Raw genomic sequence first — 27,897 nt, 5'->3', positions numbered from 1 at the left:
TCACAATGAAAGACTAAATTATGCTCAGCGAGGTTTTGGTATTAAGTCTTTATATCACTTTATTATATCCACAGGCTTTATTTTTTGTTTCATTTTGTTTTCTTTTTGATACTGGGAATCAAACTCACAACCTCACACTTGCCAGGCAGGAGCTTACACCGCTGAGCTCAGTCCCTGGCTTTTATCCAAAGACTTTGCACACGGCATCAACATGTGTGTGGGGCCCCATCAGAATGGAACTTACCATTCTTGAGAAAAATGCTGCAAATCACACCTGCAAAAAGTGTATGTGCTTGTAGGGAGGGTATTGCCATAGAAAAATCCCTGCGCACCTAACAACAGGTTGGTTCATCGTTGTGGCAGATTGCGAGGGTAGACGGCCACACTGCTGTGGAGCAACCTGCTGAGGATTCCTGTTCTGAGGGCCACCTGCAGGCCATGGAATCAGTCACCAGGTTCCTACGAGTTTTGAAAGCATTGAGAGCAGAGTCAGGGACCTCAGCCCTGAGGGTGATAAGCAGCTGCTTCCCACTGGGAAGACTCGTCACTGGCCCTGCTGGCTGCTGTGGCTGTTAGAGACAGAAGCAAGCAACCCCCGAGTTCTGAGCCAAGGCCTGGGTTACTGCTGCTCCTGCCTGGCCCTTCAGGCACACATGGCGGGGCAGCTTGGTGAGACCTGAGCCCCTGTAGGAGCCTACCTTGTGGGGTGTCAGTGAGGGATCCTGCCCTGTCTCGCTGGAGAACTTTACAAAGAACCTCAACAAAAATTTAAGGGGAAGTTGCAGTTTTTGAGACATTGTTTTTCTGCTATATTCAGAAGACATTCTCACCAAGTCGAAGTCATTTAAGAAAGATGAAACACGTGGGCCAAATTCTGCTTCATGAAGACACTCATCGAGCCAGGCATGGTGATGCACACCTGTAATCCCAGGACTCATGAGGCTGAGGAAGGAGGATCCTCCAGATTTAAGGCCAGCCATGGCTACATAGTGAGTTCAAGGCCAGCCTGAACTACAGTGAGACTCTGTCTCAAAAAAACAAATGAAAAGGAAATTTATTACTGTAAAGGACGCATTGCCTTTAGGCCCCGTCACACGCTCCTTGCTTGGCACACGCACTCTCCTGTCATTTCCTGCAGCCGCTCTGGAGTCCTCTTTCGTCAGGGTCTTTGCTTGCACTGTCCTGGCTGCCTCCACGCCCTCCGTGGATTCAGACCATCTACTCCTGTGGTCACTTTGGCTTTAGGGGAGAGCCAGGGGTTGCGTGGTGCGACACTCGGGAACGAGGTGGAGGAGGGGCTTCTCTGGGAGGTCCCCAGTTTCCTGGGGAAGCGTCCCGGGTTCCCCTTCCTGTCCCCGTCCTCTGCAGGCCTCTTAAGCCCAGTCTCTGGGTTTATTCAGCTCATTCTTCTGCTTTTCTCTGAAACATCCGTCTTCTTTGCCACCATCTTCTCCACTTCTCAGGAAAAGCAGTTTGGCGTCCCGGCCTGAACGCGTGCCCCGTCCTGTGGGGTCCTTCCCTCCCCTCCCCTCCCCTCCCCTCCCTTCCCTCCCCTCCCCTTCCCTTCCCTCCCCTCCCCTCCCCTCCCCTTCCCTTCCCTTCCCTTCCCTCTCCCTTCCCTCCCCTCCCCTCCCCTCCCCTCCCTTCCCTTCCCTTCCCTTCCCTTCCCCTCCCCTCCCCTCCCCTCCCCTCCCCTCCCTCCCTTCCCTCCCCTCCCCTCCCTTCCCTTCCCTCCCCTCCCCTCCCTTCCCTTCCCCTCCCCTCCCCTCCCCTCCCTTCCCTTCCCCTCCCCTCCCCTCCCCTCCCTTCCCCTTCCCTTCCCTCCCCTCCCTTCCCTTCCCTTCCCTTCCTCCCTCTGCAGTTTTTCTCATAGTTTCCCCCCCCACTTCTATATATACTCAGATTTCTCAATTTTGTCTTCTGGTTCCCAAATTTCTTTTCATGTTATTTCACTTCAAATATTCAGCCTTACTGCTTGGCATCTTTTTAAAATCATTCTTTTTTCTTTTTATGGGTGTGACATTCTCTCAGATTTTTCTGAAAATGGTACTTTTTTTATAAGAGTGTTTGTCTCATTTTAACAATTTCCTTTAGCACCCCCCCCCTCAGACAGGGTCTCACTGTGCGGTTCAGGTTGGCTTTGAACTCACTGTGTTGCCCATACTAGCGTTGAGCTCACAGTGACCCTCCTGCCTCAGCCTCCTAAGTGCTGGGATTACAGCGAGCACCAGTTCTTCCTTGGTTCTCCCTCAGTGATTGGTGACGGTTATGGGGCTGCCCATATTTGTAAATGAGGGGCGTAGTGCAGCCGGTGGAGGGACTGGCGGGGTCTCCCTGGCAGGTAGGCAGGGCGCTGTGTCCTGTGCTCCTCCTCATAAAAGGCGGGGCTGGGAGTCTGGCTCATGGGAGAGAGGAGGGTGGCAATTACACATGGGAACTCGTGACCCCCAGACTGTCACCATCAGGAAGGCTTTGCTCTAAGGGTGAATCACCACGTGGCACCCTCTGTGCAGACTGTGGAGTGAGGGAGAAAGCCAGTCGTGCTCTGCGGAGTCCTCGTGTTGATTACCCTGACTGCCTGCTCCCTGGGAGCCGGGGCCTGACTTCTCCAGCTCTGTTGTGAAGAACGCATCCCACCTGTGTGTCCTTGGACTCCGATGCCTGTTTTGTGTCAGAGTTTCCACTGGCTCAACTCAGCTGTATCTGTTTGCTGTTTTCCAGAAATTCCTTAGCCTTTGCCTCGCGGTGGTGGGCTTCCCTGCTCCCCGCCCTGTGGCCGATCAGTGTTTGCCATGCGGCTGGTAAACCCTCAAGCCTGTCTGCCAGCTTGAAGGAGATGCCAGTGCCTTAGGGGCCAGTGCCACGGGTGTTGGTGCCGGGATTCCTCCAGGCCGTGTCTCCCCAGGCCTCTGGGAATCCATCGCTCCCTCTTCGAGACCAAAGACTGCTCTACTGCTCTGGCTGGTTCCTGCACAACCTGGATTGTTGTGCAGGGACGGCAGAGTGTGTGTGTGTGGGGGGGGGGCCTGGGCGGGTTCCAGCCTCAGATCCACAATAGCTGCCCCACCCTCAGAACCTGCTCTCGCCCGGCTCCTCACTTCCTGGGCCTCGCAGGATACAGCAAACCCTGGTTCTAACACCGGCCACACAGCTCTCCTCCTCCTCCATTAAAGTCTGAGCCCCCTGCAGGTGGGCTGTATGCCTAGTTTTACATTTGCATGCTCAATACGCCCTGGGGGGCTGGCAAGCAGGACACAACAGACTAAGTAGCCACGGAGCAGACAGAGACGTGCACGATCTCGGCCATGACCCCGGGAAGAAGTGTGCTGGCTTCCTTCACTGAACAGGAGGCCACAGGCTTCCTTCAGGAGAGGCAGCTCTGGAGCCATTTCACACAGGAGGAGGGTAATGTGAGGGCTCGAAGGCAAACCAGAGCCTATTTGGGGGCTGCACTGGTGGGTGTTGTTCCCAGAGGGCTGTCAGCGGCCAGTGCAGCCCCAGGAGCCCCTGACCTGTGTTCTGTCCAGGTGTGCTGAGAGGCTGTTGGGTAGCACAGGTCTCTACTCGGTGCCAGGTCCGTGAGTGTCGAACTTAAGACAGCAATGGGCAAAAATGCAGGTTCCGAGGATCTGTGGGTGTCCGTGCAGGCTCCTTCCTGGTTCCGTGTAACCCTACAGGAAAATGAAGCCTAGGGGTGCTGGCAGCCTGACAGCGCCTCGTGACATGAGCAGAGAAGCCAGGGCCTGCGTGGCACAGAGTCCCAGCTGGTCAGACGGGAGCACCTGCTCCGACCCCCGGTAGCACTGGCGCTCCCCGAGGTGCCCTCACATTGAGGCGCCCAGGGCTTCCCAGCCCACTGGCTGCCAGCCTCTCTGTCACTGTGACAGCTGCTGGAAACCTATCCTGCAACCTGCACTGGGCTCTTTCTAGCTTTCTGGGACTAAATCACCTGTCAGGTAACACACAACTTCCTGTGAGAGTTTCAAAACCAAAACTCACGTCCAGTCCTTTCAGAGATCCCTGTTTACTTTGCACTGATTTTTGCTCCACAGGGTAGTCAGTCAATGACCTATGAACAAAGGAAGTTCCTGGGCCAAGCAGGCTCTGTTCCGTGGTTTGTTTCATGGTAGCCCCGTGTCTCTAAGTTGGGGTACAGCTATTTCCAGGGAACGGTGAGCCCACGAGACAGCACTGCTCTGTGGGAGCAGCTTCACGGTGCTGGCTGCGCCCTCTCTGAGGTCTGTGCCCCGCCACTGTCTGGAGGAAGAGCTTCGGCCACTGGGAGCAGCTGGTCTGTGCGCCTGAGTCACTGATCCCGCTGGCGCTCCCTACTTACAGCCTTTGAGAATCTCTTGGCAGTGTCTAAGAGACAATGACTCAAGTCTTATAACCTGTCATAGCGCATTTTAGCTTTGCCTAAGCAATACCCCGTGACCTCCAGAATCAGTCACTTCCCATTACTGGCTTTTGAGGCAGGCTGGTCTTGGTCTCTCGTTACTGGGTGAGGAAACCAAACCCCGAGGGAGTGATTTCCACCCGAGGGCCTGGCGGTGTCCTCAGAGTCAGGTCCATGGTCCTGCAGCTCCCTTCCCCGCTCCTCCACGTGAGCACACTCACCCCTGCATCAGCCCAGGGGAGTGCACAAGGCCCTGGCCCTGCGTTTACAAGGAGTCACCTAGAGAGCTGGAGGAAATGCCTCCCACCAGACGTGGATTCCTTTGGGTTGGGTGGGGCCGGAGCACAGGTTTTGCGCGTGGAAAAGGAAAAAAGAAAAAAGAGAGGAGAAGAAAGGTCCCAGGTGACGCTCATGGGCACAGTGGGTGCGCTGACCTTCCAGTTCCGACCCAGGGTGTCCCCCAGGGGCCCCCATCCTGCAGATGCAGCCTCCTGAAGTCATGTCTGGTTCAAGTATCTCGTGTGAGCACGAGTGGCTGAAAAGCTCACTTCTGGTGACATAGACGGTGCTGGAAGGGGCCAGGGACCTCGTGTGCCCCCTGTCTCAGCCTTGACACCGGGGACCTCCCAGGGCTTCCTTCTCGTGGTGAGGCCCGCAGAAGGCTGACTCTGGGTTGTTCTGTGGCAAACACATTTGCCAGATGAGTGAAATCTAGTGCTTTATCATTGAAAGATTTGTTGGTGCTTTTGTCACAAATCTGTAAGAGGCAGACACCAGGCCGGGGATTTAGCTCAGTGACGTAAGCACCTGCCTGGCAGGCACAAGGTCATGAGTTTGATCCCTGGTACACCACCTGCCTCCCCTGACAAAAAGAGGAGTGTAAAATGTGTTTCCTAGATTCAGCCATGGAGCCCTTTCCTCCCGGAATCAGAACCTTCTATTCCTATGGCTCTTTTGCCATCAGCCCCCTGTCCCAGGTGGGGGCTTCTGCTTTCAGGCCCCTTCCGCGATGCTCAGGGGTCTGTAGTGCCCTCCATGGGGCAAGGCTTCCTCCCCAGGTCCCTGCACTCGGGAAGTGAGGTGAGAATGTGAGTGGAAGGCGGTGAGGCCCAGCCCTGCCTCGATCACAGTCTCCTGACACGTGGTTGACCCCCAAGAGCGCCTCTTGGGGTGTTCATCCAGGGAATGGGATGGCCCAGTTATTGCTGCCCTGGACGGGTCCACAGGTGCACCCAGGACTGGGGTCTCAGCTGACTGATGCTTGCTGGGCATGGAGTGTTTTCCAAGCTGGTTTTGCACAGACCTAAGAAGCAGGAGGTGAGAGTCCTCCTGGCTCCCTGCCTCTCTTTTCTCACCTCTCCCAAAGGGCCCATCACAGTGCAAACCAGTCCTGGAAATAGGTGACCAAAAGCAAACTTCGTGCTAATGTAAAACATTACCCTAATGGTTCCTTTAGGAATCAGCCCCATCTGTGGATGTCCCTCCCGGCCTTGGTACCTGGTTCGAATCCAGGCACGCAACAGGAAAGGCTCCCTGACATGAGCATGTAATGATCAGCTTTGCAAGTTTAGCTGAAGAAGAGATCAGGGATAAGGGTGTGTGGTTTCTTTGGCAATTTTAGAGTGGGTAGTACTGATGTTAAGTAAGTTCCCTAATAAATAAAGCTTTTCTTCTGCGCTCCCTGCCTCTGCACCCTGGGAATGATGCGTTGCTGTGGGAATTCTTGGCCCCACCTCACCACCCTCCTGGGTTTCTGATCTAGAAGGACCGTGGGGGTCTCAGGGCCATCAGATGTGGCAGTGAGTGGGCACTACCACGCGAGCCATCCCTTGGCATTGCTCCCTCTGCACCTGCCTGACAGCACGACCGCCGAGCCACCGTCTGCTTTGATTTTGGGTGAGGTGCAGACAGACAAGAGAAACAAGCGACTTTGAAGGGAGGAACTGGGACTTGTACGGGAGTCACAAATGGAATGACAGGAACGGGGTTCAGTCTGCACAAACGTGCACTGCAAGCTGTTTCATTTGGGGAGTTAAATTTAAACACTGCTGCCACCCATGCCAGTGGGTAAAAATACAGTGACCATGTTTTCTTAAACCTGGATCCAAATGCAGTCTGCAGATTTTATCTAGTTTTTACATTTTAAGTTTTTAAAGCCTTCAGCCAGCATAAGGATTAATCCGTCCCTAGTTTTAGATGAAAAAAAATGCTGGGTTGAAAAGGGAATCATTTGAGATCGTGATTTCTGGAGGGCGTGGGCCCTGGCTACCTCTGCACGGTGCCTCGGGAGAAAGTGGGGCTGGCAGCTCGTGCTGTTTGCCAAGTGTGTCAAGAGTCCCGGTCGCCCGTGACAGCTGGCACCGCAGACAAGTCACTCGCTCTGGGTTTATTTTTTCCTGGTTGGAGAAATAGCAGCTACTTGCCAACCTACTGCTTTGCAGGAAGCCGACCAAGAGTTTGCATAATGAGGCTGTCGTTTCTAATCATTTATTCAGTGTAAATTGTGACCGCCCCAGAGTTCTTTCAGGGAAGCTCTGTATGATGGGAGAAAATCTAGAAGAAATAATATTTACGCTCATCTTGGCTGATGATCATAATGCCAGCTCCCAGATGAGAGTTCTGAAAGGGAGTTAGGCCAGCATGCCGGGCACATTACATGAAATCCTTCCCAAAGAGAAATCAACCCATGTGCCCTGGGCCATTGCAGATTAACAATCCTCCAGGCTTCGGGGCTCCTCTGCCCCCCATGCTCAGTGACAAGAGCAGAGGCTGAGGTGGTCTCTCAGCCACTTTTTCTCCTGTTTGAATCCTGCTGGGTGACCGCCCCCATTCCTGCCTATGTGAGCCCTGCAAATGCTAGAGGCCCTGGCTGCGCGAATGAGGTGTCTGGTTCCAGTCCGCCCAGCCACAATCCTAATTTTGTTTGAAATCTCACAGTGCTTCTAAACAAACAGGGACACACGTTTCTTCAAGCCATGTATTAGAATCAGGATTAGGAAGACTTTTTACCTTTCATACAGTTGAGCCAATGGGAGATGCTTTTGCACACCAGAAATCTGAAAACCCAGCCATGGACACAGTGGTGAGGAGGAGGACTGGACCTGGAGGAGGGGCAGGTGAGCTCCCCTAAGCAATTCCCTTAGCGTCAGATCCGTTGGACCTAAGCAACTGCAAACTAACTGCTTACCTCTCCCCAAGTAACAGTGCTACTTAGTAATGCCTAGACTCTGTTTCTCACCCCTAAGTAATAGATGACGCCTGCTTCCTTTTGAGTGACTACAGCTTTATTCTCAACAATCTAGTTTGTTGTCATTCCAAGTCCTAATGTTCAAATCTCCAGACGTTATTTCATATATAGGCACATATATATGGATTTCATCTACCAACAATCCTGATGCTTATTGAATAGTTTACTGTATGCCTGTCCTTATGAGTATGAGCTGCCTAAAAGATACTTTTAACTCCTCACAGTAATTATAATAACAATGCTAATAATTCTGTTATTATGTTGACTTTATAGATGATGAAACTGAGCCCACTAAAGTAGTCGGCCAGACATACTCAGTTTCCACAGGAGGAAGCCGGTGCCCAGCTGCAGGCCTGTGTGTTTCCCAGCTAAGGGTTCCCTAGCTGATGGGGGAAACCAGTGATGAATATCAGGAACCAAACAGTGCTAACTGAAGTGGAAAGATGTCCATACATGGCAGCAAATCAGTTACACAGCTGTAGGGGTTCTGATGAGATTTTTGCAAGTTGGGCAGGGATATTCTGTGTGTGTCTGTGTATCTGTGTGTCTGTGTGTTGAAACTTCTTTGGAAACTGATAAAAGTTTTGGGCCCCTTTTCTTAAAAATGTATGTCTGCATACACACAAAATTTCATATACAACTTAAAAGTTCAGATTAGAGTTTTTCACATACATACACACGCACACGTACACAGAGTATCACATGTATTCACATGTAAGGAAAAATCTAGAAAGATAGGTATCAAGGTTAATCGTGCTCTCTAAGGGATAGGATGTGTTAGCTTTCTAGCGCTGTGACCAAGACCCTTGAGAAAATAGCTTAAAGAAAGAAGAGAGGTTTGTGCTGGCGCGTGGCTTCAGCCCCCGGGCTTTTGCTCTGTGGATTTGGCCCCCGGGGCCCAGCAGGCAGGGCAGGAGCGGTGCCCAGCAGGCAGGGCAGGAGCGGTGCCCAGGAGACTGCTTGCCTCGGGCAGCCAGGAAGCCAGGAGGGCAGGGAAGAGGCAGGGGCCGGAGTGCCCTGCCGGCGCAGTGGGACCTGGCCTCCTCCTGTAGGGCTCCAGCCCTCCAACAGGGCCACGGGCTGCAGACAAAGCCTTCAACACACAGGCTGTGAGACGTCTGAAATCCAAGCTATGGCAGCCGAACCCCATTTTTCCTGTTCTCCTGTATACTTTTTCGGATGGTTAAATCCATTTTTAATGAAGGCCCTTTGTCTCCAGTTTGAAATGGAATCCGGTGCTTCTTTTCCTCCTGGTGGACGGGCTTCTGACACTTTCTCCTGCCATAACCCAGAGATGATTAATACCACTCTGAAAAAAACCCACGACACGCCTCTATGAATGCACCATATGCTTCCTAAAAGTTAAGAGTAACTAAGGTGGGGCGAGGGAACCTCAGAGAGCCCTTCTGACAGTGCTGTGCACGGCCGTAGGAGGTCGTGGGCAGAGCTCTGGGGGACCTTGAGGCTGGGGGCAGGCGCTCTCCGAGGATGCCCGCAAATGATGTTGGCACCGCCAAGCTGCAAGAGACTGAGCAGAAGGGCAGCAAGCTGGGTGCTAAACGAATTACCCTCGGGCTATCTGAGATGACCTGTTAATCTTCATCTCAGCCGGGTCTGGCGCTAACTGAGACAGCGGTGCCCAGGGCGCTCGGGGGTTCCACGGAGGGAACTCCTCTGCTCTCTTGAGCTGCCCCCCTGCAGCACCTGCAAAGTGAGGAGCGAGGCGCATCCCTGCACAGAGCGAGCAGCGCTGGCTTCCAGAGCCCTCTGTCCTCGGGCTGCCTCACCCTCACACACGCACCTCACCTCGCTTTTGTGCAGAGAGCTCCTACACTGTGATTACACACCCCGACTCTGGGCTTAAACAAGGAAGCCGGGGGGGATCTGTCACCTCGCCAGAAAGAGGCACTTAATCGTGCATGCTTTGTGGAGGAATCTGTCATCTTGCAGCCTGGTTGGCGCCTGGTGCAATCTGGAATTTTGTACATCGTAGGTTTGATGACAGCTGGAGACCCCAGTGGTTCTCAATGCCAAGGACACTGGCTTGTCCTTGCCCTGACCTCCCCACCTTTGAAGCTTGCCCCCCTCAATCAGCAACCACAGGAGCAGCAAATACTCATGCACCTCTCTGGGTCCACACCAGTGAGCTAAGTAAGAGAGGACAGAGCAGCTCCTCTTTGTTCTCCTGTGTGTGTGTGTGTGTGTGTGTGTGTGTGTGTGTGTGTGTGTGTGATGTAAGTCCATCTGCAGGGAGGGCGGAGTGTAGAAGTCCAAGTCAGGATATCGTATTTCACATCTTGCTCTGCGGGGTTGGGACCAGAGAAGGTACGCATCTCTCTGATGCTTCCCATGCAACGGGAGGGGTTCCTGCGTCCCAGTCCTCCTGGTTGCCGTTTGCCTGGCAACTTCAGGGGCTGAGGTCCCTGCAGGAGGTGGCCTCTGTTGTAAACAGTCCCCGTGTTCACGTGAGAACAACCTGGACTTGCATCGTGATGCAGCCACTTTCTGGCTGTGGTTTTGTAAAATTTCTCACTTTCCCTTCACATCTGTTTCCTTGCATAGCGGTATTAATATCTACATTGCCAAGCCATTCGGGGGATTAGATTGGCTGTCACATGGGAAGTACCTGGCGCTCTGCAGTGCTCCAGAGGCAGCAGCTAATGAGATCATTAAGGCGCCCGAACTGCAGCCCCTCCTCCGCCTCCTGGTCACTGCAGGTGGCGGCTCCTGTTTCCTGCACCCCCCTGAGCAGGCATCTTCTGGGAGGCCACATGCGCCGCCTGCCCACCCCCACTTCTCCAAGGTCACCACACAGATGAAGGTCACCAGAGGCCACTGGCTGCTCAACACTGTGGCCGACCAGCAGGAAGAGCTGTACCCTCACCTCAGAGTGGTTCCCTGGGCTTCATGACACCCCACGTCCTCCGTCTCCTCCTGTCTCTGTGGCTGGTCCTCCTTGGTCTCTGTAGCAGGAGTGCTTGATCTTTAGGTGTTTGGGGTACCCTGGACTCAGTCATTTTTCCCTTTTTCTATCAATACTTATTATTCCCCTACTGTGCCCACCCAGTGCTGTGGCTGTGAATACTATTTTTGTGCCAGCAATCCCCAAATATATGTTACCAACTGTAAGCCAGTTTCAAAATCTGGACTCCTATGATACCACAAAACCCTACTCGAGTAACAATTAGGGATCTCAGCTTGAGAGCTCATATTTCAGCTCAAGTGTGGGAGAAAGAGGAAAGCTGTTGTCCCAGGTAGAAGGCAGTGGGGTGGGAGCGGGTGGGTCAGATTTTTGTTTGGTTAACCTTCAGCTGACTGGACGAGGTGCACCCACATGGGGCAGGGTGATGGCTTGGCTCAGCCACAGGTCCGTCACATTCAAGAACCACTTCACAAAAGCACCCAGAATGTAGTAGTTTGGCCAAATAGCTAACATTCCGGGGCCTGGTTAAGTTGGCACATGTAATTAACCATCACACACAGCAAGTCCAAGAGCTGGACAAAAGCCACCTGTGACCCTCCCCTGCCATTGATTAGCGTTGGGCCCTTCGGTTTGAGCTCACGTGGCAGCCCTGGAGTCATCCTCGCCAGCTTTCTTCCTGTCAGGGAATCCCGTGCCCTTCAGGCCGGGGCCCGGGCTTCTCTTGGACCGTTTTCCCTTCCTGCTTTCTCAACGCACACGCAGTTGTTGCCCCGGAGCTCTGTCGGGATCTCAAAGTCAAACCTGCTGCCGCAGGCTCCTGCCCCCACCACAGCCAGCTTCACCTGAGGCATGTGCCTGCAGCGTCCCTTGGAAGCCCACGGTCCTCCTCCGCCTGCCGCAGGGAGACGCCCCGCCTGTGTGCAGAACGCAGGGACCCATGTGTGCTGGCAGAGTGTGCATCCTGCAGAGCAGGAAGTGAGGCTGAAGACTGGAGTCCCTTGGCGAGGCCACAGCTGGGGGAAGCTCCTCCAGAGCGGCTTTCACAGGGTCACAGAGGCAGTGCTGGCCTCTGGCACCTGTCCGCAGCTCAGCTCCTAGGTATCGATTTTCTGTTCCAATGAAAGGTAGAACTTAGTTCAGAGAGCAGGTGTCCAGAGGGCTGGGCTAGTGTACCTGGTTATCCTTGACCGTAGGCTAAGCGAATCTTATTTTTATTTCTATGCCTTTTGTCACCAGATAAAACCCCCCCACCGGGGGTCTGGAATATTCCACCTTCCCAGCACCAGTGAATGAATGTCATATCCTTGCCTTTCCTTTAAACTCTTCAGACGCCAAGTCGGCCATGCCTTTGGGGTGTCCTTAGAAGTCAATCCTTTCATCTTCCTAGATACTTGCAGTGCGGTCTCCAGAACACATTGGAATGTTTATTATTTTTGCGTTATGTTCCACAAACATGAGGTGCACACTTACCAAGCTGCCGTGCTTGGCCTGGGAAGATAGAGGGACACCCATCTGTTAGGGAAACGTGTGCACCTTAGTGAGGATCTGGCTGTGCTTTAACAGAGACCAAGTGGGCGATTGCTCTCCTGTCCCGGCTAATACACAACTAAAGGAGCAGGCTGTGTGCCCCGAGGTTAGCTGGGCTTCCACACCGTCCACATTTCCCCCAGAGGGTAGAATTTGGCTCCCGCACCCACATAGGAGTTCTAAGCTTGGGTGGGAGAAGAGGAGGACCAGGTTACAGACAGCGCTGGGGTCTCTAACTATCTTCTGCTCAGACCCCAGGGGCCGGCACCTGCGTAAGTCCAGCCAGAAATCCATCTCAGGGGCCCGCTGGGATTCCACTTCTAAAGGGGAGGGGGAAGCTGGTGACTGGGGGCAGGCAGGTCCCTGCACGGCCACCTCTGTAAACCTCCCCTGGCCTGTCCCTACAGAATAAGGCCTTCGAGGGCAGACCACGTCCTGCACCGCCCTCCACACCTGCAGCATCTGGCTCCTCCACAAATACCGTCAGCGAGGTGATTTGGGTAATGCGCTTTCATCCAAGAGATTTGGTCCAAGAGGTTTTATTCTAATGCCCTAAACAAACACTGTTCACTCCCAGGGTAAATACTGCAGGGACCTCAGTGTCACGGGCCACAGGGCGGGGCCATGGGCCACCGCACATGCCCTTCCTCCTGGGCTAGAGAGGCCGCTGGTCCTGAGGCACCTGCAGGAGGCGGCTGAGCAGGACTCCTGCCCCAGTCCATCCTGCTTCCCCACAGCCCCCATCTGCAGATCTGCTGACCTAATTCTGAACACAGGAGACGGCGCTGCTGGGGGGCTGGCACCGCATTCCTTTCCGGACTCCGCATGCTTCGTGGGAACCCGGGGCTCAGACTTCCCCTCCCCCAGGTGGCAGTGGTAGATTTGTTCTCTCCCATCCACGAGGAAGCCCAAAGGGATTTGCTGCTGGAGGAGGTAACAGAGCCGTACGTAGTAAAGCTCCCTCCCCTGCATCTGAACATCTGTTCAGACTGTGCACTGCTCCCGGAGGAAGGGACGAGCACCAGGCTTCAGGCTGTACAATTTACAGTGGCTGCCCTGCCCTGCCCTGCCCTGCCCTGCCCTGCCCTGCCCTGCTTTATCTCCCTAATGCCGCCTTTGAAGAAAGGCAGGAGCCTGCATAGTGGTGTTTATCACATTCATGAGAGCAACCCTTTGCAGGACAGTAATTTCGAACTGTTTGAATCCAAACAATGACTGCTGATACCAGATGATGGAGGCGATGGAGCCAGACCCCTCTGAGAACCCGGGTAAAGCGGGAAGCCAGCCGCCCTGGGGACTTGTGAGGGGCTGCTCCACAGGTCTGGAATTTCGGCAGCCCTCTTCAGACAGCTGGACGCCCCCCTCCCCAACACCAGCACCTCCCACTCCAGGTGCCACTCAGCTGTGACCCCAGGATGAATGAAGCTCCCTTCCCCCCTCCTGTGGTCACCTGTCCTTCCCAGAATAGTTAGCAGCATGGACTTCAGCCAAGCCCTTCCTCCGGCCCCGTGTGGAAGGCTCAGAGCTGCCCTGCCCAGCCGTCTCCCAGCTGGCCCTCCTTCCCAGCTGCCTGCAGCCCGCTGGCCAGGAGGTGAAAGCACAGTGATAAACCTTGTGAACGGACACCCCGACACCCCCTTGTTAGCCAGGCCGGCCAGGCGGTGGGGGAGGAGCAGAAAGTGCAGCCGATGATGTGTCCTTGGCGTGACAGATTGTCAATATCTGAGGGATTCTGCTCGGAGACACGGGACGCGATGTTCTCCAGCCAGGCCTGAGCTGTGTCGCCGCAGTCAGCAGCCCTTGGAGAATCCCATCCCATCAGGTCTGTGGGGCTGAGCCGTGACCTTGGGCGAGCGCACACCCTGACCACCACTTCCCTTGGGCGGCCCCTGGAGGGCGGTGAGTGGCACAGGTCAGGCTTTGGGACAGCTGTGTGCTCCGCTGTCTCCCCACAGAGGGAATCCAGTGTGCTCACCTGAAATATTGATCCTTTTCCCGGGGTTGTTTGGGGCAGTGTGTGTGGTTTCAAGGCCTCTGCTCCTGGCCCTCTAGAATGCTTTGGTCAGATGGCTGAGCTGGGGAAGGGGCAGGGAGCAAAGCATTGCTCTCCCATCCAGGTCCAGCAGGTCAAGGAACACGCTAGAGACCCACCGGAGACCAGGTGCCTGCTCCTTCCAGGAAACACGGCACCACCTCCCCTTCATGTCGCGGCTAGCAGTTTTCTCTGTCTGTGTATGGGACTACACCCGTGCAAACACCCGTGCAAACACCCGTGCCTCTCTCTCCCTCTTCCTATCCCTTCTCTCCGGCCCTCCCTTTCCCATCCGCTCCTCCTCAGTTTCCCTCGGTTTCTTTGTCTCTGGAGCATTAGCAACTGTTCTGGCTGACTGCCTAGGCTTAGAAGACAGAATCTTTGTGCAAATTTCTTCTTGCCATTGGCATAGAAGCACTGTATAAATCAGCCAGACACTTTGTTGTAAAACTTTCTCATTATCAACATGCTCTACTGTTTCATTTTATAAGTGCCTCTTTGTCTTCCAAAAAGCGTTTCAGATTAAACCGTGCTGTTACCGAAAATGTGGGCGGTTTCTGCTTGTATTGGCTGATTGAATTGCAGTGGCCAGTTGCAGATATTAATTTGTAGAGAACGCTGTAGATTAAAGTGAAGACTTAGTTTCTTTATTAACCAGCAGAGCCACTGGATTTCTACTTTCCAGTCAAAGAGCTCTGAGATCAACACGGGACCCAGTTCTCCATTTTAAATCTGGACTGGGCCTTTTCTTTTCCATCTGTTGGATGCATGATTCAAATTAAGTCACACAAAAAAGTCTTTTGCTCTCTATGGGGCACTGGCAGTGCACAGGTGTGAAACCTTCCCTGCCGTTGAGGGCCTCACAGTCCACTGCTGTGGCCCGCCTGTGGTTGGTGAGCAGGGTTCAGGGCGGAACAAGGTAGCTGGGGTGTGTGCAGGGCCAGGACACCTGGGCGGGAGAGGGACCCCGGTTAGGGTGGGTAGGGACACCTGCTCGTTAACTAGGTGAACACAGCTCTCCTTGCTGGGGGGCAGGGGGGAGCTGAGGGACCCCAAGTTAGCCAGTGAGTAGCGTGTGGCCCCTAGAACGTGCTGGGTCGGTGACTCGTGGTCACAGCAAGGCAAGCGTTGTGTCCGGCTTTATTGGGCAGCAGCTGGGCTTGACCGAGGGGGGACAGTGATGTCACTGCAGAGCAGCACACAGAGGAGACCTGCCCCTCCTGGATGGGGCAAGAGGGAGGGAGAGAGGGCCAGGTGCTTTGCAAAGGAAGCCTGGGCCCGATGCTGAAGCCCTCTGCCAGGCTGGGCTGAGGGGTTGGTTTGATTGTGAGGCTGTCAGAGAAGAGTAGCTGGAGACGGGGTTTTGTAAACTCAGCCTCTCTCCGATCTGAGGGAGGTGAGTCTGGAAGTGAGGGCACCGGGGCGAGCCAGACCGTGCCCACTTCACCCCACTAGCGTCTGCAGAAGCCCTACCGTGTTCCGGGGGTGTGGACACGCCAGGGGGAGGGAGACACTGATCGATGTGTTCTGACATAACATCAATTTTCTAGAGACAGGGGGCCATCCAGGGGCGGGGTGATGGGGAAGGGCCATGAAACATGGCTCTATGAGAACGTGCCACCCCTCCGAAAGCAGGAGCACAGAATCCATCACGGGAGCTGGGAGGAGGGGAAAGCCAGCACTGTCCCTGCCAGCGTCCTCATTCTTTGGGACGAGATTCCAGGACTTGTGCTGGCCAGGGCCCTGTGGGGCCAGGTCGTGCCCTGTATTCACCCAGAAAAGCCGAGAGAGACGAGCCACCTAAGGGAAGGGACCTGCGACCTGGGTCACTATTCCTGCCTCTCTGTGACACCTGGAATGCTGCACTGATTTTGTTCAGGTGAGAGTGACACCAGACTTTGGAAAGCTGTTTTCCTGTTGAAAGGGAACGCGTTGATAATGGAGACCCTGGGGTCCGGTGGTGTCAGGTCGGGGTGGATGCTGAGGCATGTCAGGTAACAAGAGGAGGAGGAGGTGACGGAGTATAAATACCGATGTGGCCCAGGAGGAAACGAGGAAATGAAAGGAATTCCAGCAGGAAAGGGGCTTTGCTTCCTGGATAATAAAATCCTAAAGAGCAGACAGAGCTGTGGGATGAGGCCCTCCAGTCCTCGACTGAGTTACTCTTTCCACTGTATTGGAGAGATGACCACAGAGGGCGTAATTTATTCCCTGAGCGGGCGTGTGCTCTGCAGAACGGGGAGGCTGACAGGGTAAGCCTGACCACCCGGGCATGGGCTGCACCGTGTCTGTGGGGCCACATTCTCACCCACAAAACCTCGTCCATCCAGATTCTCCCGTGGCCACATCTTGGGGTGCTGGGCAGCCCCAAGGATGCTGCATCAGGGACTCCTGAGGATCAGCCGCCCCATGGAGCCCTTTCCCTCTGAGAGCCTTCACTTGCACAGTGCCGGGCTTTTCTGGGGAACCCTCAGAATGAAGGCTCTTGAGACGGCAGAGCCCTAGCTGTCCGTGGACACGCAGGGATGAGGCCTTTTGGATCAAGTTTTCTCATGTTGGTCTTAATAAAAAGAGGAGGGCTTCCTCCCTGGTCCCCTGCTGGTAACACACTGCTGCATGGTGCACGGCGTGTTCAGGGCTCCGTGGCTTCCTGGTCTCCTCACATCAGCCACGATGCCATGGTGCATTTCCAGTTCAGGCTGAGCTCACAGTGGCATGCACCTGGGGACTCGCTCATCGCCCCTGGGCACCGGCACTGGTGAAGGGCACCCTGGCTCACCCTGCTGTCCCTGCGTTCCAGATACAAGCAAATTCACACGCAACAGAGAGCCCAAACATGAACGTCCCCGTGGGAGTGCGGGAGTCTGCTTTGTCCCACCCTGCTGCACAAGGACACTGATGGTCCTCTGAGGTGGGCGTCAGCCTAGAAGGCAACCGGACAGTAAGAGCGGTGGGGCGAGGCGGTATGTCCCCAAATGTTTCCGGGCAGCATGTTTTCCAAGTCTGTTACTGTGCCCACGCCGCCTGGCTGTGGGGTCCACCTCTACCTCAGCACAGACAGCTGTGCGGGGCACGGCTAACAGAGCGCAGCTGGCCCAGGTGACCCAAGCTCTCGTCCACCATGATCGATCGGGGTGGCTTTTAACTTAGCATCCAGATACGGGCACTTTGGAGAGTCAAAGGAGCATTGCTGAGGCTGAAGCCAGGATATGTGCAAACCACGAGGGGTACTGGACTAACTAACATGAGAGAATCTGCAGACGAAGGCAACTTGCTTAAAATTTGAGCCTTGGATTGTGTCGCATTGTGATTGCCGTCAGTGCTGCGAATGCTGCCTTCAAGTTGTTGGAATCCACTAGCAGAGGGAAGACGTATTGTGCAAGGAAACCGTTGGCAACAGTGTGTCTGTTTAACAAGGGTCAGATGAATGGCAGGCACAGGCTGTGGTGACGCGCGCTGCCTGAGGACTCAGGTGATGTCCTGGGTCAGTCTCCAGCTGGCTGGCCCCATGGAAGATCTTCAGTCTCTTTGAGTGCTCATGTGTTTTGATTGGTTGGTCTGTTGATTGTTTGTTGATTGACTCATCCACTTGGTGAACATGTAGACTTCCTGTGTGCCACACATGATGGTGGCCAAGAGCTTGGTCTCTTGGGGAGATGTACTTGGTTCCAGTAGCAGCTCTGGCTTTACAGTGAGACTTGGAGTTTACCCCTCTGACCTCCAGTTTTCTCATCGTAGCATGTGCTCTGGTCTGAATATTGCCGTCCCCCAGATTCATAGCTTGAAATCCAAATCCCCAAGGCGATGGAGTTAGGAGGTGGGGCCTTGGGATGATCAGGTCATGGGAGCCAGATCCTCACACACATGGGGTAGATCCTGAGGACACTCAGGAGGGTGCCACCCAGAAGGAGGCAGCCGACAGGCCCTCATCAGGCATGGACTGTGCCAGCACCCTAGCCTGGGACTTCCTGTCCTCCAGAACTGTGACAGAGCTATGTCCGTGCACTCTGTGTGTTGTGTTATAGCTGCACAAACACAGCGAGATAGCACCTGGCTCCTGCCACTGCTGCACACTGAAGGATGAAATAGCCTGCCTGGAGTCTGTATACGAAAGGTCTGGCAGTTTTGAACGTGTAGGAAATGCTCAAGAAGAGACAAGGGTGGCTGTTATTGTGGGTCCTGAACAGGTTGCTGGAACTGCAGGAGGATGGGGGGGGGGTGCTGGGAGGTGAGAAGGGGAATCTCCGGGCTTTTAGAGAATCCGGGGAATAAGTGAGGTGAGCGGGCAAGGTTCTCCGTGCTGATTACAGAACCTGAGGCCTTGACTCCGTGCATCCTGCTTCCTATTAGCGTGCGCTCAGCACCAAGGCAGAGAAAACTCAACCTCAGTTCTGAAATCCTGCATGCACCCTCTCGGGGCTGGATCCTGTCTCTTCCCTATGCCCGCGGCATCGCAGATGTGAGGACAGCGGTCAGGAAGGTGAGGCGTGGCCGCTGGGTGCCTGACGAGGGGCTTCCACGTCGCTCTGCACCTCGGTTGCTCTTCAGACCCGGGCCCTAATGCGGGACACCAGTGTCTCCCGCCTGACTCTTGGTCTTCCTGTGCCCCTCCCCACCCTCTGCCCTCCCGTGGGCCACCGCTGGCCTCTGGGTGTGGTGCAAGCCTGACTGGTGTGTTTCCCGGCTCGGAACCCTCGGGCCAGCTGAGCCACCGCTCTGCAGGTGTTCCAGGAATTTATTTATAGTGCCCCTCCACACTTAGCTGCAGTATGACTCTCCTTGTGTTCACCTACCTGAGATCAGCCGTGGCCTAAAAATATTCAGTGGAAAATTCCAGAAATAATTCATGAATTTGAAATGCCCCATTCTGATAAAATGGCACGCTGTCCTGCTTCCTCCGGCCTCATTCACAAAGCAGTCCTTGTCCGGCGTCTGCACCTGCCTGTTGGCAGCCCTCTTGGCTGCCAGCGCTCAGGCTGGTGCTGCCCACAGCTTCCGGTGTCCCTGGGGCTCGCGGCCACAATGGCTGCTGTGTGTCTCTTTCGTCATCCCAGTCAGGGACAATCACCCGTTAGAGTTACTTTGTATTTTACAAGCTTCCCAGTGTCTTCTCTGTCCAGTGGCCCCAGCTGGCTTCTGAACCCCCAGAATGCAGCTGACCCAAATTGGACTGCATTGTAAAACACATTTCAAACTGCAAATATTTGGAAATCCTGAAGAGAATTGTAAACCATTTCATTAATGGTTTTTAAAATACATACAAGTTGAAACAATGATGTTTTGGGGTGTGTTGTTAAAATTGACAGCAGCTGCTTCTTCTTGACCGTTAACATGGTGATCTGAGTGCTGGGGTGGGCACACAGGCCGGTGTGCGCAGCTGCTGTAGCTGCTGTTCCTCGGGTCAGCTGCGCCCCCAGCTCGGGCACGGCAGAGTTGGGAACCGAGGTGCGACACTTCCCTCGGTGAGAGGACCAGGTGGGAACACGGGATTTGGGCGTGAAAGAGCACAAATTTTGTGTTGTTTGACGACAACTTTGCACGGGTTAATTTTTCTAACTCACGCAAAGCTTCTTTACAAAATCGCTGTGTTGTGAGTACTTCAGGGCACCAGGTTGTTACGGCTAATCAGAATTGCAGAAAGACGGAGCCTAGAATCTCAGGAGCTGCTGAGGCTGCTCGGGCCTTCCTCAGCAAATTCCCTTTCACATTTGAGAAGCAGTCGTGTCTCCATGACTACAACTTCCAGAATATCTTAGTTATTTTTACAATCGTTATTAGGGATAAAGAAGCAGATGTAAATTACGCTCTTGGTATTTAGTTCCACTGAACCAAAGCTGACAGTTGCTTTTCTTTATGGATGAAGAATTATGTACATACATGTGCATATTGTTTGTTTATTGTACTCTTAGCTAGGACTATTTAGAAGACCAAGAATTTTCTATTTCTAGAAAATATTTAAGAGAAACTCTATTTACAGTGGCACAGTGGAATCAAAAACATAAAAAATATATACATTTAATGGCAGACACAAGGGAATTCAGCCCAGCAGCCAAAAAAAAAAAAAAAAGCTATTTTGGGAGGAAAATTCTGTTTTTCCAGCAATGTCTTTCGGCTTTAGAAATACATTGTGTTGGAGGCCCTGAACCACACCCCGAAGGCTCTGCCTGGTTATCTGGTTTTCTGACAGAGAGCTGGACCCGTCCAGCAGCACTCAAAGGTGTGCCGTCCCACGGTGACAGGTGCCATCAGGAATCCACTGTGTGGCCAGGTGTTAATGAGTGCCCTGTGCCGGGCCTTGTGAAGGGCGCCCTCTCCTTGGACTTGGATCTTTAGAAGCCACTCCGAGAGCTCTGCCCCAGTGACACGGATTCCAGGATGCAGGGAGAGAACTGTGGGCCCTCCCCGCTCACACGTGGTCACCCCTGGACAGCCGGGCAGCCCCTGCTGCCCCCTGCCCTGTCTCCCTCCGTCCTCCACCCTTCCTTCCTTCTCCCCCCTCTCTTTTGTGACAAATGTACATGACATAAAACGTCCCCCTTCAGTGTGGACGCGGCACCTGTGCACTTGCAGTGCTGTGTGGCCTTAGCCACTGTCAACTTCCAAAGCGTCTTCTTTACCCCAGATGGAAACTGCTACCCACAGTGCCAGCTCCCTCTGCGCCGTCCCCAGCTCTCGGGAAGCTGTGGTTTTTCCGTTCTGTTCTTTAAGCATCTGTCCATTCATGCTCGCTGGCTCCGCCTGGCTTCTATGCAGCTGAACACACGTGCTCACTGCAGAAGGAGGGCCGCCCGCTGGGACCTTTCTGGCCAGTGTTCCCCAGGCTGGCGCAGATGCTGAGTCCGCCCCGGGGACAGCACTGCCTGTCTCACCTGGTGCACTGACCGAGGACGAGATGTGGGGCAGCCTATGCGGACCAAGTTCACGGGTTTGCCGATCACAGCCCCATGTGCCATCAGTCACATCAGCCCTGCTGCACAGAACAGAAAGCCCGGCCCTGAGTGATCACTAACAGACCAGGCAGAGCATTCATGTGGGCCCACTTCCGGTCCACATGGACGCATCCTAGTATGACCCCAGAGAGGGCTCCGAGGTCCCAGAGCACACCTGCCTGCCCCTGGCTCGTCCTTGGCAGGGATGCAAAGGTCTGTGACCTCTCTGGGGTCATTTCTGGTTCTTCCTAGAAACCCCCTGACCTGTGACCACGTGCCGAGCAGTGCGGGCTGCATTGCAAACGTGATTGTTTTAAGAGAAAAAGGCGAATGTCCCCGTTCTGGGTTAATGGGGTTACTTGGAGGGCTCCTCTCTGTCAGCAGTGGAGGTGGCTCAGGAGCAGTGCTGGGCAGCAAAGCCGTAACTTCATGCAGCAGGACCAAAGGGACCGTGCACTGCAGAGCTAAACCCACGCTGGAGACAGTGGACACTCGTACCACCCCCAGTGTGGAAGACGGTGCAGAACCCCATACCCACTGCACCCAGCCATGGTCCCTGGTCCGAAGAGCCCAGCCTGGTTCTGTTCGCTGATCCGCTTCTCCTTCACTGACAGTGTTGGCTTTCCCCAGCATAGCCATGAAGCCTGGGTGAGTGCAGGAGTTCTTCGGTCCGATGGCTGTGTTTCAGTGACCCTACCAAGTCAGCGCTGTGTGTCGTGGGGCGGCTTGCGTGCCTCTCTGTGCTTCAGTCTCTTTGACCATACCACAAGGACGATGGTAGAACTGAGGGAGTTAGTGTGCGTGGGCGCTGCAGGAGGGGGTCCCCAACAGCCGGGACCCCCATGGCCAGCAGGGGAGGGAGGAGGACAGAGGTGCTGGGTGTTGCTGACCTGGGCTCCTACTCCCAAGAGCCACTTGTGCAGACTGAGTCTGCAGGTGACTCTCCGTGACGCTGACCAGACGGGCAAAGGGAGCGTCCCTCTGGCCACTCACACAGCAGGGTCCTTGACCGCAGCCCTGCAGCACAGGACACTGAGTGTTTTCCCCATGTCCTCCCGTGCATGTGACCATGGTAACTGCAGCGTGTGGACGGCGCATGCACTAGGGCAGCGTCATCACTACCCCAGGTGCTTGGCGCCACCGACAGCGCCCCACCCACTCACTTCCCTTTGGAGAGGAGCCAGAGCACACGCCCAGAAAGCGCCAGGCTTCCTGGGGTTCTGGGTGAACTCCGGTCTTCGGGGCATTTGTGACATGGCCCCATCTGCTGTCACTGCTGGCATCAGAGGGGCGGACCCGGCAGGGGACCGTGCAGTTCGCTTAGGGCTGGGACTCCTGCAAATGGCATCGGCATTTGCAGCTCGGCAGGAAGGCGCAGGCAGGGCTGCAGCAGGAGGCCCTGCACCCGCACGGGCCGTGAGTCCCAGACACTCGGCCTTCGCTGGCCACAGGAAGAACTTGCGGTCTTAGCCCGTCTGAAAGTCACAGCGAGCAGCCTGGCTGGTGGCTCTGTCATGTCATCAGAGGTTTCCATCCTGTTTTCCTGTGTCTCCCTGCATCCTAAGACTTGGTGGTCACAGCCTGGTGTGGTGGCGAACGCCTGTGATCCCAGTCCTCTGGAGGCTGAGGCAGGAGGACTGCCCCGAGTTCAAGGGCAGCCTGGGCTACCTAGTGAGACTCTCTCCGATAAAAAGTGACCCGCACAGATGACGGCAGCTGTTCCAGCTGTCACCTCCAACTGCAGAGAAACGGCTGCTTCTCTTCCTGTGTCTCATTTTAGCAACAAAAAGCAAGCCTTTCCCCAGCTGCTCTGCTTTGGAGAATCACTGTGCAGAACTGGGGTTCTAGCCTCTCCCACCCCAAATCCTGGCAGGGGATGTTCCCATGTCTCTGGATTCGCCTGTCCTGGCAGGAGAACACATGGGATCAGCGCGGGGGCCTGCTGTGTGGAGCAGGGAGACGGAGGTGTCAGGCACCCCGCCAGCATGGGCGACTGTGAGTTTCAGAAGCAGAGGTGTCTAGACCGGATGTCCTGGTGGAGCCGCTGTCATTGGATATTTAGTGCTGGCTGTTCCAGGGTCGCGTTCCTGTGATCTCACTGACCCTGGGCCGCATCTGCGCGCAGTCACTGTCTGGCTGGATCTTCCTCCCCCTAAAGCTGCAGGCCCAAGGGGACAGTTCGGAAGCCAGCTGGAGTCCCATCCCAGTGTGAGGTTTTATAAAGGATCAAGCGACAATTGAGTGCTTAGCTGGGTACAAGACCAAAAGATGGATCTAAGTAAAAACATGTGGAACTCGCGGACACAGTACCATGTAGGAGGCGCGTGGAAGGGGCACGGTGGTGTGGATGGAGGGAAAGAGGGCAGCGGGGTCTGCGGGAGCAGGAAGTGAGGCGGAGCAGCTGGCTTGGCCTCTGCAGCCCCGAGTTTTACATCGCGTCCCGAGGCTGGATGGACACGCGCGGTCAGCGGTGTCTGCCTGGGCCCGTTGCTACACTTGTGTCTGGCGAGGCTGGAAGGCACATACGTAAGAAATGATAGCACCACATAAAACATAGGGAAAGAAGGACACTGAGCCTGTGTCACGATTTTATCACTGTGGCGCTTGGTGCTGTTACTTACCTGTGATGCCCTCATACCACGTGCACACTTGATGAGATAGTCTCACACTCGTCTTGCACACAGGGGAGGATGCGCCTGCTTTTCCTTCCCAGCTCTCTTTCTGTGTGACATGGTATCACCTAAGGATCAAAGTAGACTACTTTGCCTGCAGTCCTTGGGTTCAAATCTTGCCAGTCTTAGAGAGATGACTTCATCTCTTACACCTCAGTCTTGCCACCTGTGAAATGGGCGAGCTGACCTCCCCGCCAGGGCTATTACAGGGGTTGGATGAGGTAGTGTGTGCATGGTCAGCAGGTGGCCAGGCATTGAATTGGCAGTGATCAGTAGGCCTGGGGTTACCAAGAGGCCCGAGATAAGTGGAAGAATTGTCACACGGCAGGTGACTGCAACAAGAAAAGCAGCAAGGGAAGAGCAGGTTTATGGCAGTTCCGCACTGAGACACGACTTTGTGATTAAGCCTCCCACCCCGCCCCACAAATGGCTGTAGCTGAGTCACGTCTGTAAAAGCTTCCAGTGCACGGGCCTGGAGAGCCTGTGGTGCAGTAATCCCTGGTTCCATTAAATGTCTGGGCCGGGATTTAGCTCCGCGGCACAAGCACTGCCGGCAGGTGTGAGGTTGTGAGTTCGATCTTCAGTACCAAAAAAAAAAAAAAGAAAATGTCTGCTGATTTTCTTCACCAAATCTGTCACCAGTTTCAAGTCCACTTCCACACGACGGAAACTGCTGCTGGCCGAGTCCAGGCTCTTGTGCCCTTCGCTCCGCACGGCGGGTCTGTTACCCCAGGAGAGCAGGGGAGTTGTGAGTCCACGAGGGGATGCAGATTAGATTGGCCAGATTTTCTGTTGGCCGAAATCACTAGGTTTGACGTTGCCCAGTGGAGCCAGGAGTTGGCAGTCTGGCCCCTGGCAAGCCTGGTGTGGCTCCTGGGCTTCCCAGACCCTGGGCACCCATCCGCTCACCCCAGGGTGCTGGGTGAGTCTTGCCGCCTTCCCTGAGTGTTTCTGGGTTCGGGTAGAAAAGGCCGAGGCACGCTGCTGTGACTGCCTGGCATCACCTCCGGGGACCACGGTCAGGAGAAATCACCACAGCTCCTTTCCCTGAGGGTGAGGATGTGTGGCAGGTGGCAGCAGTGAGACCAGGCGTTTGCCCCGCCGGAAACCCAGGTCCTAGGAAAATGTAAGCCAAAAACCAGGGCTGAGTGTGGGACTCTGGGCTGGGACACGCGCGGAGCACATGCAAGGCCCTGGGTCCCCTTCCCAGCAGGAGCCAGACAGCAACCATAGCTGCAGAGTCCTGCAGTCTAGCTCAGTAGGGTGGAGGCTCAGCCATGGCTTGGGAGCCATTTCCTGGACTGTGAAAACTTCCCGGGTGAATTTGAACTATGTAAATGTAAAGCCTGGGGTTCTCTATGAAAACGGAGATGCTCAAAATGCTCTGGTGCTGGAACACTGTTCTGCTCTTGGAAGAGAAGGAGGCGGGGGTTCTGCAGAGAGGCAGAGCCAGGGTCCCGGCCTGGGAGGAATGGGGTGGAGCTCAGGCCCTTCCTCCCTACAGAGCACCGTTCCCTGGGGCTGCACCAGAGTCTCCAAAGGATCCTAAAGACCCTAAATACCCGGGGTGGTGCTGTTCGTGATGGCAGGGTACCAGGGACTGCGCCTCCCTGTCTTTGATCCCCAGCCCTGAGGTTGCACAGGACTTGGTCCAGGTCGAAACACTTGCTCTGTGCGTCCCGCTCCTCTGTGGGTCACCCGAGGACACGGGGAAGCTGGCGCCTCCATGATGTTCCACGCAGCGCCTCGGCCTGCAGGGACCCTTTCCACCCTCCTCATCCCCACCCAGGGAGTAAGGGTGACGGGCTCCAGCCGGGGCTTCTCTCTCACTTTGTTCTGATCTTATCTGTCCTTGGAATCCTTGAGGAGACTGGGTTTTGGGCGTGTCTTTCCTCCAGCAGCGGTGAGTCATGGAAGCTGCCCTGGAATCCGTGGTGCTGTGCACAGTGCAGTGTCATCGGAGAGTCCAGAGCAAGGAACACGGAGGACCCAGAGGAGAGCACCACTGCTCCTAGCACTCACCTGCCCAGGACCCATGAACAGCGTGCTGCCCATGACCGTAAACAACCTCTGCATTTCTTTAGAGGCAACACCCAGTGGTCTAGTGCTCTGAGTGCCAGCCTCAGCATGCAGCGCATCCCCGCCCTTGTCGGGGGAGTTCCATTTCATGTGTTAGTGCCTCAGCTAGAGAATAATTTTTGCATATAAAAAGACAGTGACTTTGCTGTAAGCAGTGGTCTTCTGGTCTTCCAGCTGAGTGAGTCTGACCTTCCGGCCTGTATGACATCGGATGTCGCCTTGGCTACAGTATTGAGGTGTGCCAGGAGCTTTCAGGAAGTTCTTACACAAAACTCATAGGACATGGGACCTCTTTGACTCACAGACATTAGTGCAAGCTTTCCTTGTGTGCTGTAGAACATGGTTCACAGTTTACTCTAGGAATAATGTTTATTTGAACTTTTAAATCCTGTTATTTGACCTATCAGTGATAAACTCAACCACTTTAAAATACATCATTTAACATATACTAAAAATCTTTATAATCTGATAAGGAAAAGCCTGAGGCTCTGTTTATGAAACCCATAATGGAATAATGTCGGGTATATAATGGTCGGGTCTGGTGGCACATTCCTATAATTCCAGTGCTCCGGACGCTGAGGCAGGAGGGTTGCTGCAAGTTCGAGGCCACCCTGAGCTACATAGTGAGTTACAAGATAACCTGGATTACATAGTGAGACCCTGTCTCAAAATACCAACCACACACACACACACACACACACACACACACGCACGCACACTTACAAAACCAGAAAAAAGGACCCAACTCTGTTTTGATCATGTTAATTCCAGAATTTTACTGTATTCTGTTCTTATCACTTTTTCTGCAAATGCAATCAAGTTCTGTTTTTGCATAATTTTATTATGATGGAAAGTGCTGCTCTTCAAGAAGCAAGCGGACTTCGGAGGACTTGGAGGACTGAAGTAACCTCTGCACCATTTTACACATGGCTGGACTTTGTGATTCAGTGAGGGTGCTGGCCAGCGGGAAGAGTGACGTCTGATCCAGCGTCCTGCCTTAGTTTCTCCTTCAGTGAAGCCATCCCAGTGAACTCGGATTTCCTCTTGGTCATGTTGTCCCAATGAAGTCTGTATTGGGCTCTAGGAGTGAGCAGATTTGGGTCTTTAGACTGATCACCAATAAGACCGATTGGCGTCGTCGTCGGTTCTGACTGAGTTCTAGACACTGCGCTGTGGTCTTGCTTGTGCACCTGAGTGCACACCGGACGCGTAGCTCTCCTGTCCTCCCCCTCACTCGGTCCCCGCAGCCACTGCAGCTACTTTTCAGGGCTGCACGGTTAAACTGGAAAGCCTGGACGCACATTACTCGGGCAGAGGCAGGATGTGATTTTCTTTACACTTTCTTCTAAGAAAGTACATTTTGAGGTTCAGCGTGGAGGTATTTTTAAGTGAGACACAGGACTGCCGCTTGTCCTGGCTGTGAGAACAGAGGGAAGGGTCTCCCTGTGGTGGCTTCTGCTGGCCCAGGTAGTGACGTTCCGGGGGGTGACAGGCTCGTTTGAGCCGTGTTGGAACACGGGAGAATGCTTCCTTTTTGCACCTGAATGTCGGCAAAGGGAATTAGTTAAATAATACAAAGAGCCACACATGTCACATTGTACCTCACTGTATCTGTTACTCAATTCAGTGCTCAGCAGAAGTCAGTGCTCGCAATTGTTCCATCAATCGGTAAATGAAATCCAGCAGTTTTGAAAGGTGACCTTCTCCCACTGGTGTAACGTGGCAGAACATTCATGATGTCCTTTAAGTGGACAGGTCAACGAAATGGACAGCATGGTTCACCAATGGTCAGAGCGCATACTTCATGCATTTGAGTGTCTAGGGTGATCTGTGGTACATAAACAAACAGCTGGGAGCGCTTCTTTTCAGGAGCCTGCCGTTGGATCAGCATGGTGCTCACTTTCTGAGTTTTACCCGCCTTTCTACTGAGACTTTTTATCATATCCCTTCCCTGTGCTTCACTTTGTTCCCCATGATTAACTGGGTCCAAATATGTTACATGGAAAGTTCCAGAAGCAAGTGCCTTATAGGTTTAAATAACTCTTATTACACTGCATTCTGTCCTCGTTCACTGTTGCCAATCTCTTGCTTA

The 27,897-nt window shown here is 54.2% G+C and overlaps 2 protein-coding genes across 7 annotated transcripts in view; both read left to right on the top strand.

Annotated features, from left to right (window-relative positions):
• The window catches only part of Ncald (neurocalcin delta), a 265,706-nt gene that overhangs the window by 212,735 nt on the left and 25,074 nt on the right, over nt 1-27,897 (top strand). The window lies entirely within an intron of this gene.
• LOC134477944 (uncharacterized) lies at nt 1,837-27,861 on the top strand. The gene is made up of 2 exons (XM_063257692.1): nt 1,837-13,915; nt 14,211-27,861. The coding sequence occupies exon 2, from the start codon at nt 21,604-21,606 to the stop codon at nt 22,522-22,524; it is 921 nt and encodes a 306-aa protein (XP_063113762.1). The 5' UTR covers nt 1,837-13,915; nt 14,211-21,603; the 3' UTR covers nt 22,525-27,861.

The sequence above is a fragment of the Cavia porcellus genome, unplaced genomic scaffold (assembly GCF_034190915.1).
Source record: "Cavia porcellus strain 051 isolate PalLab524CR breed Dunkin Hartley unplaced genomic scaffold, mCavPor4.1 scaffold_10, whole genome shotgun sequence".
Classification (NCBI taxonomy): domain Eukaryota; kingdom Metazoa; phylum Chordata; class Mammalia; order Rodentia; family Caviidae; genus Cavia; species Cavia porcellus.
This window is presented reverse-complemented; position numbering and strand designations above follow the sequence as displayed.

Coding starts and splice junctions, on each gene's coding strand:
- LOC134477944 (XM_063257692.1), top strand. CDS start 21,604: ATGGTCCCTGGTCCGAAGAGCCCAGCCTGGTTCTGTTCGCTGATCCGC.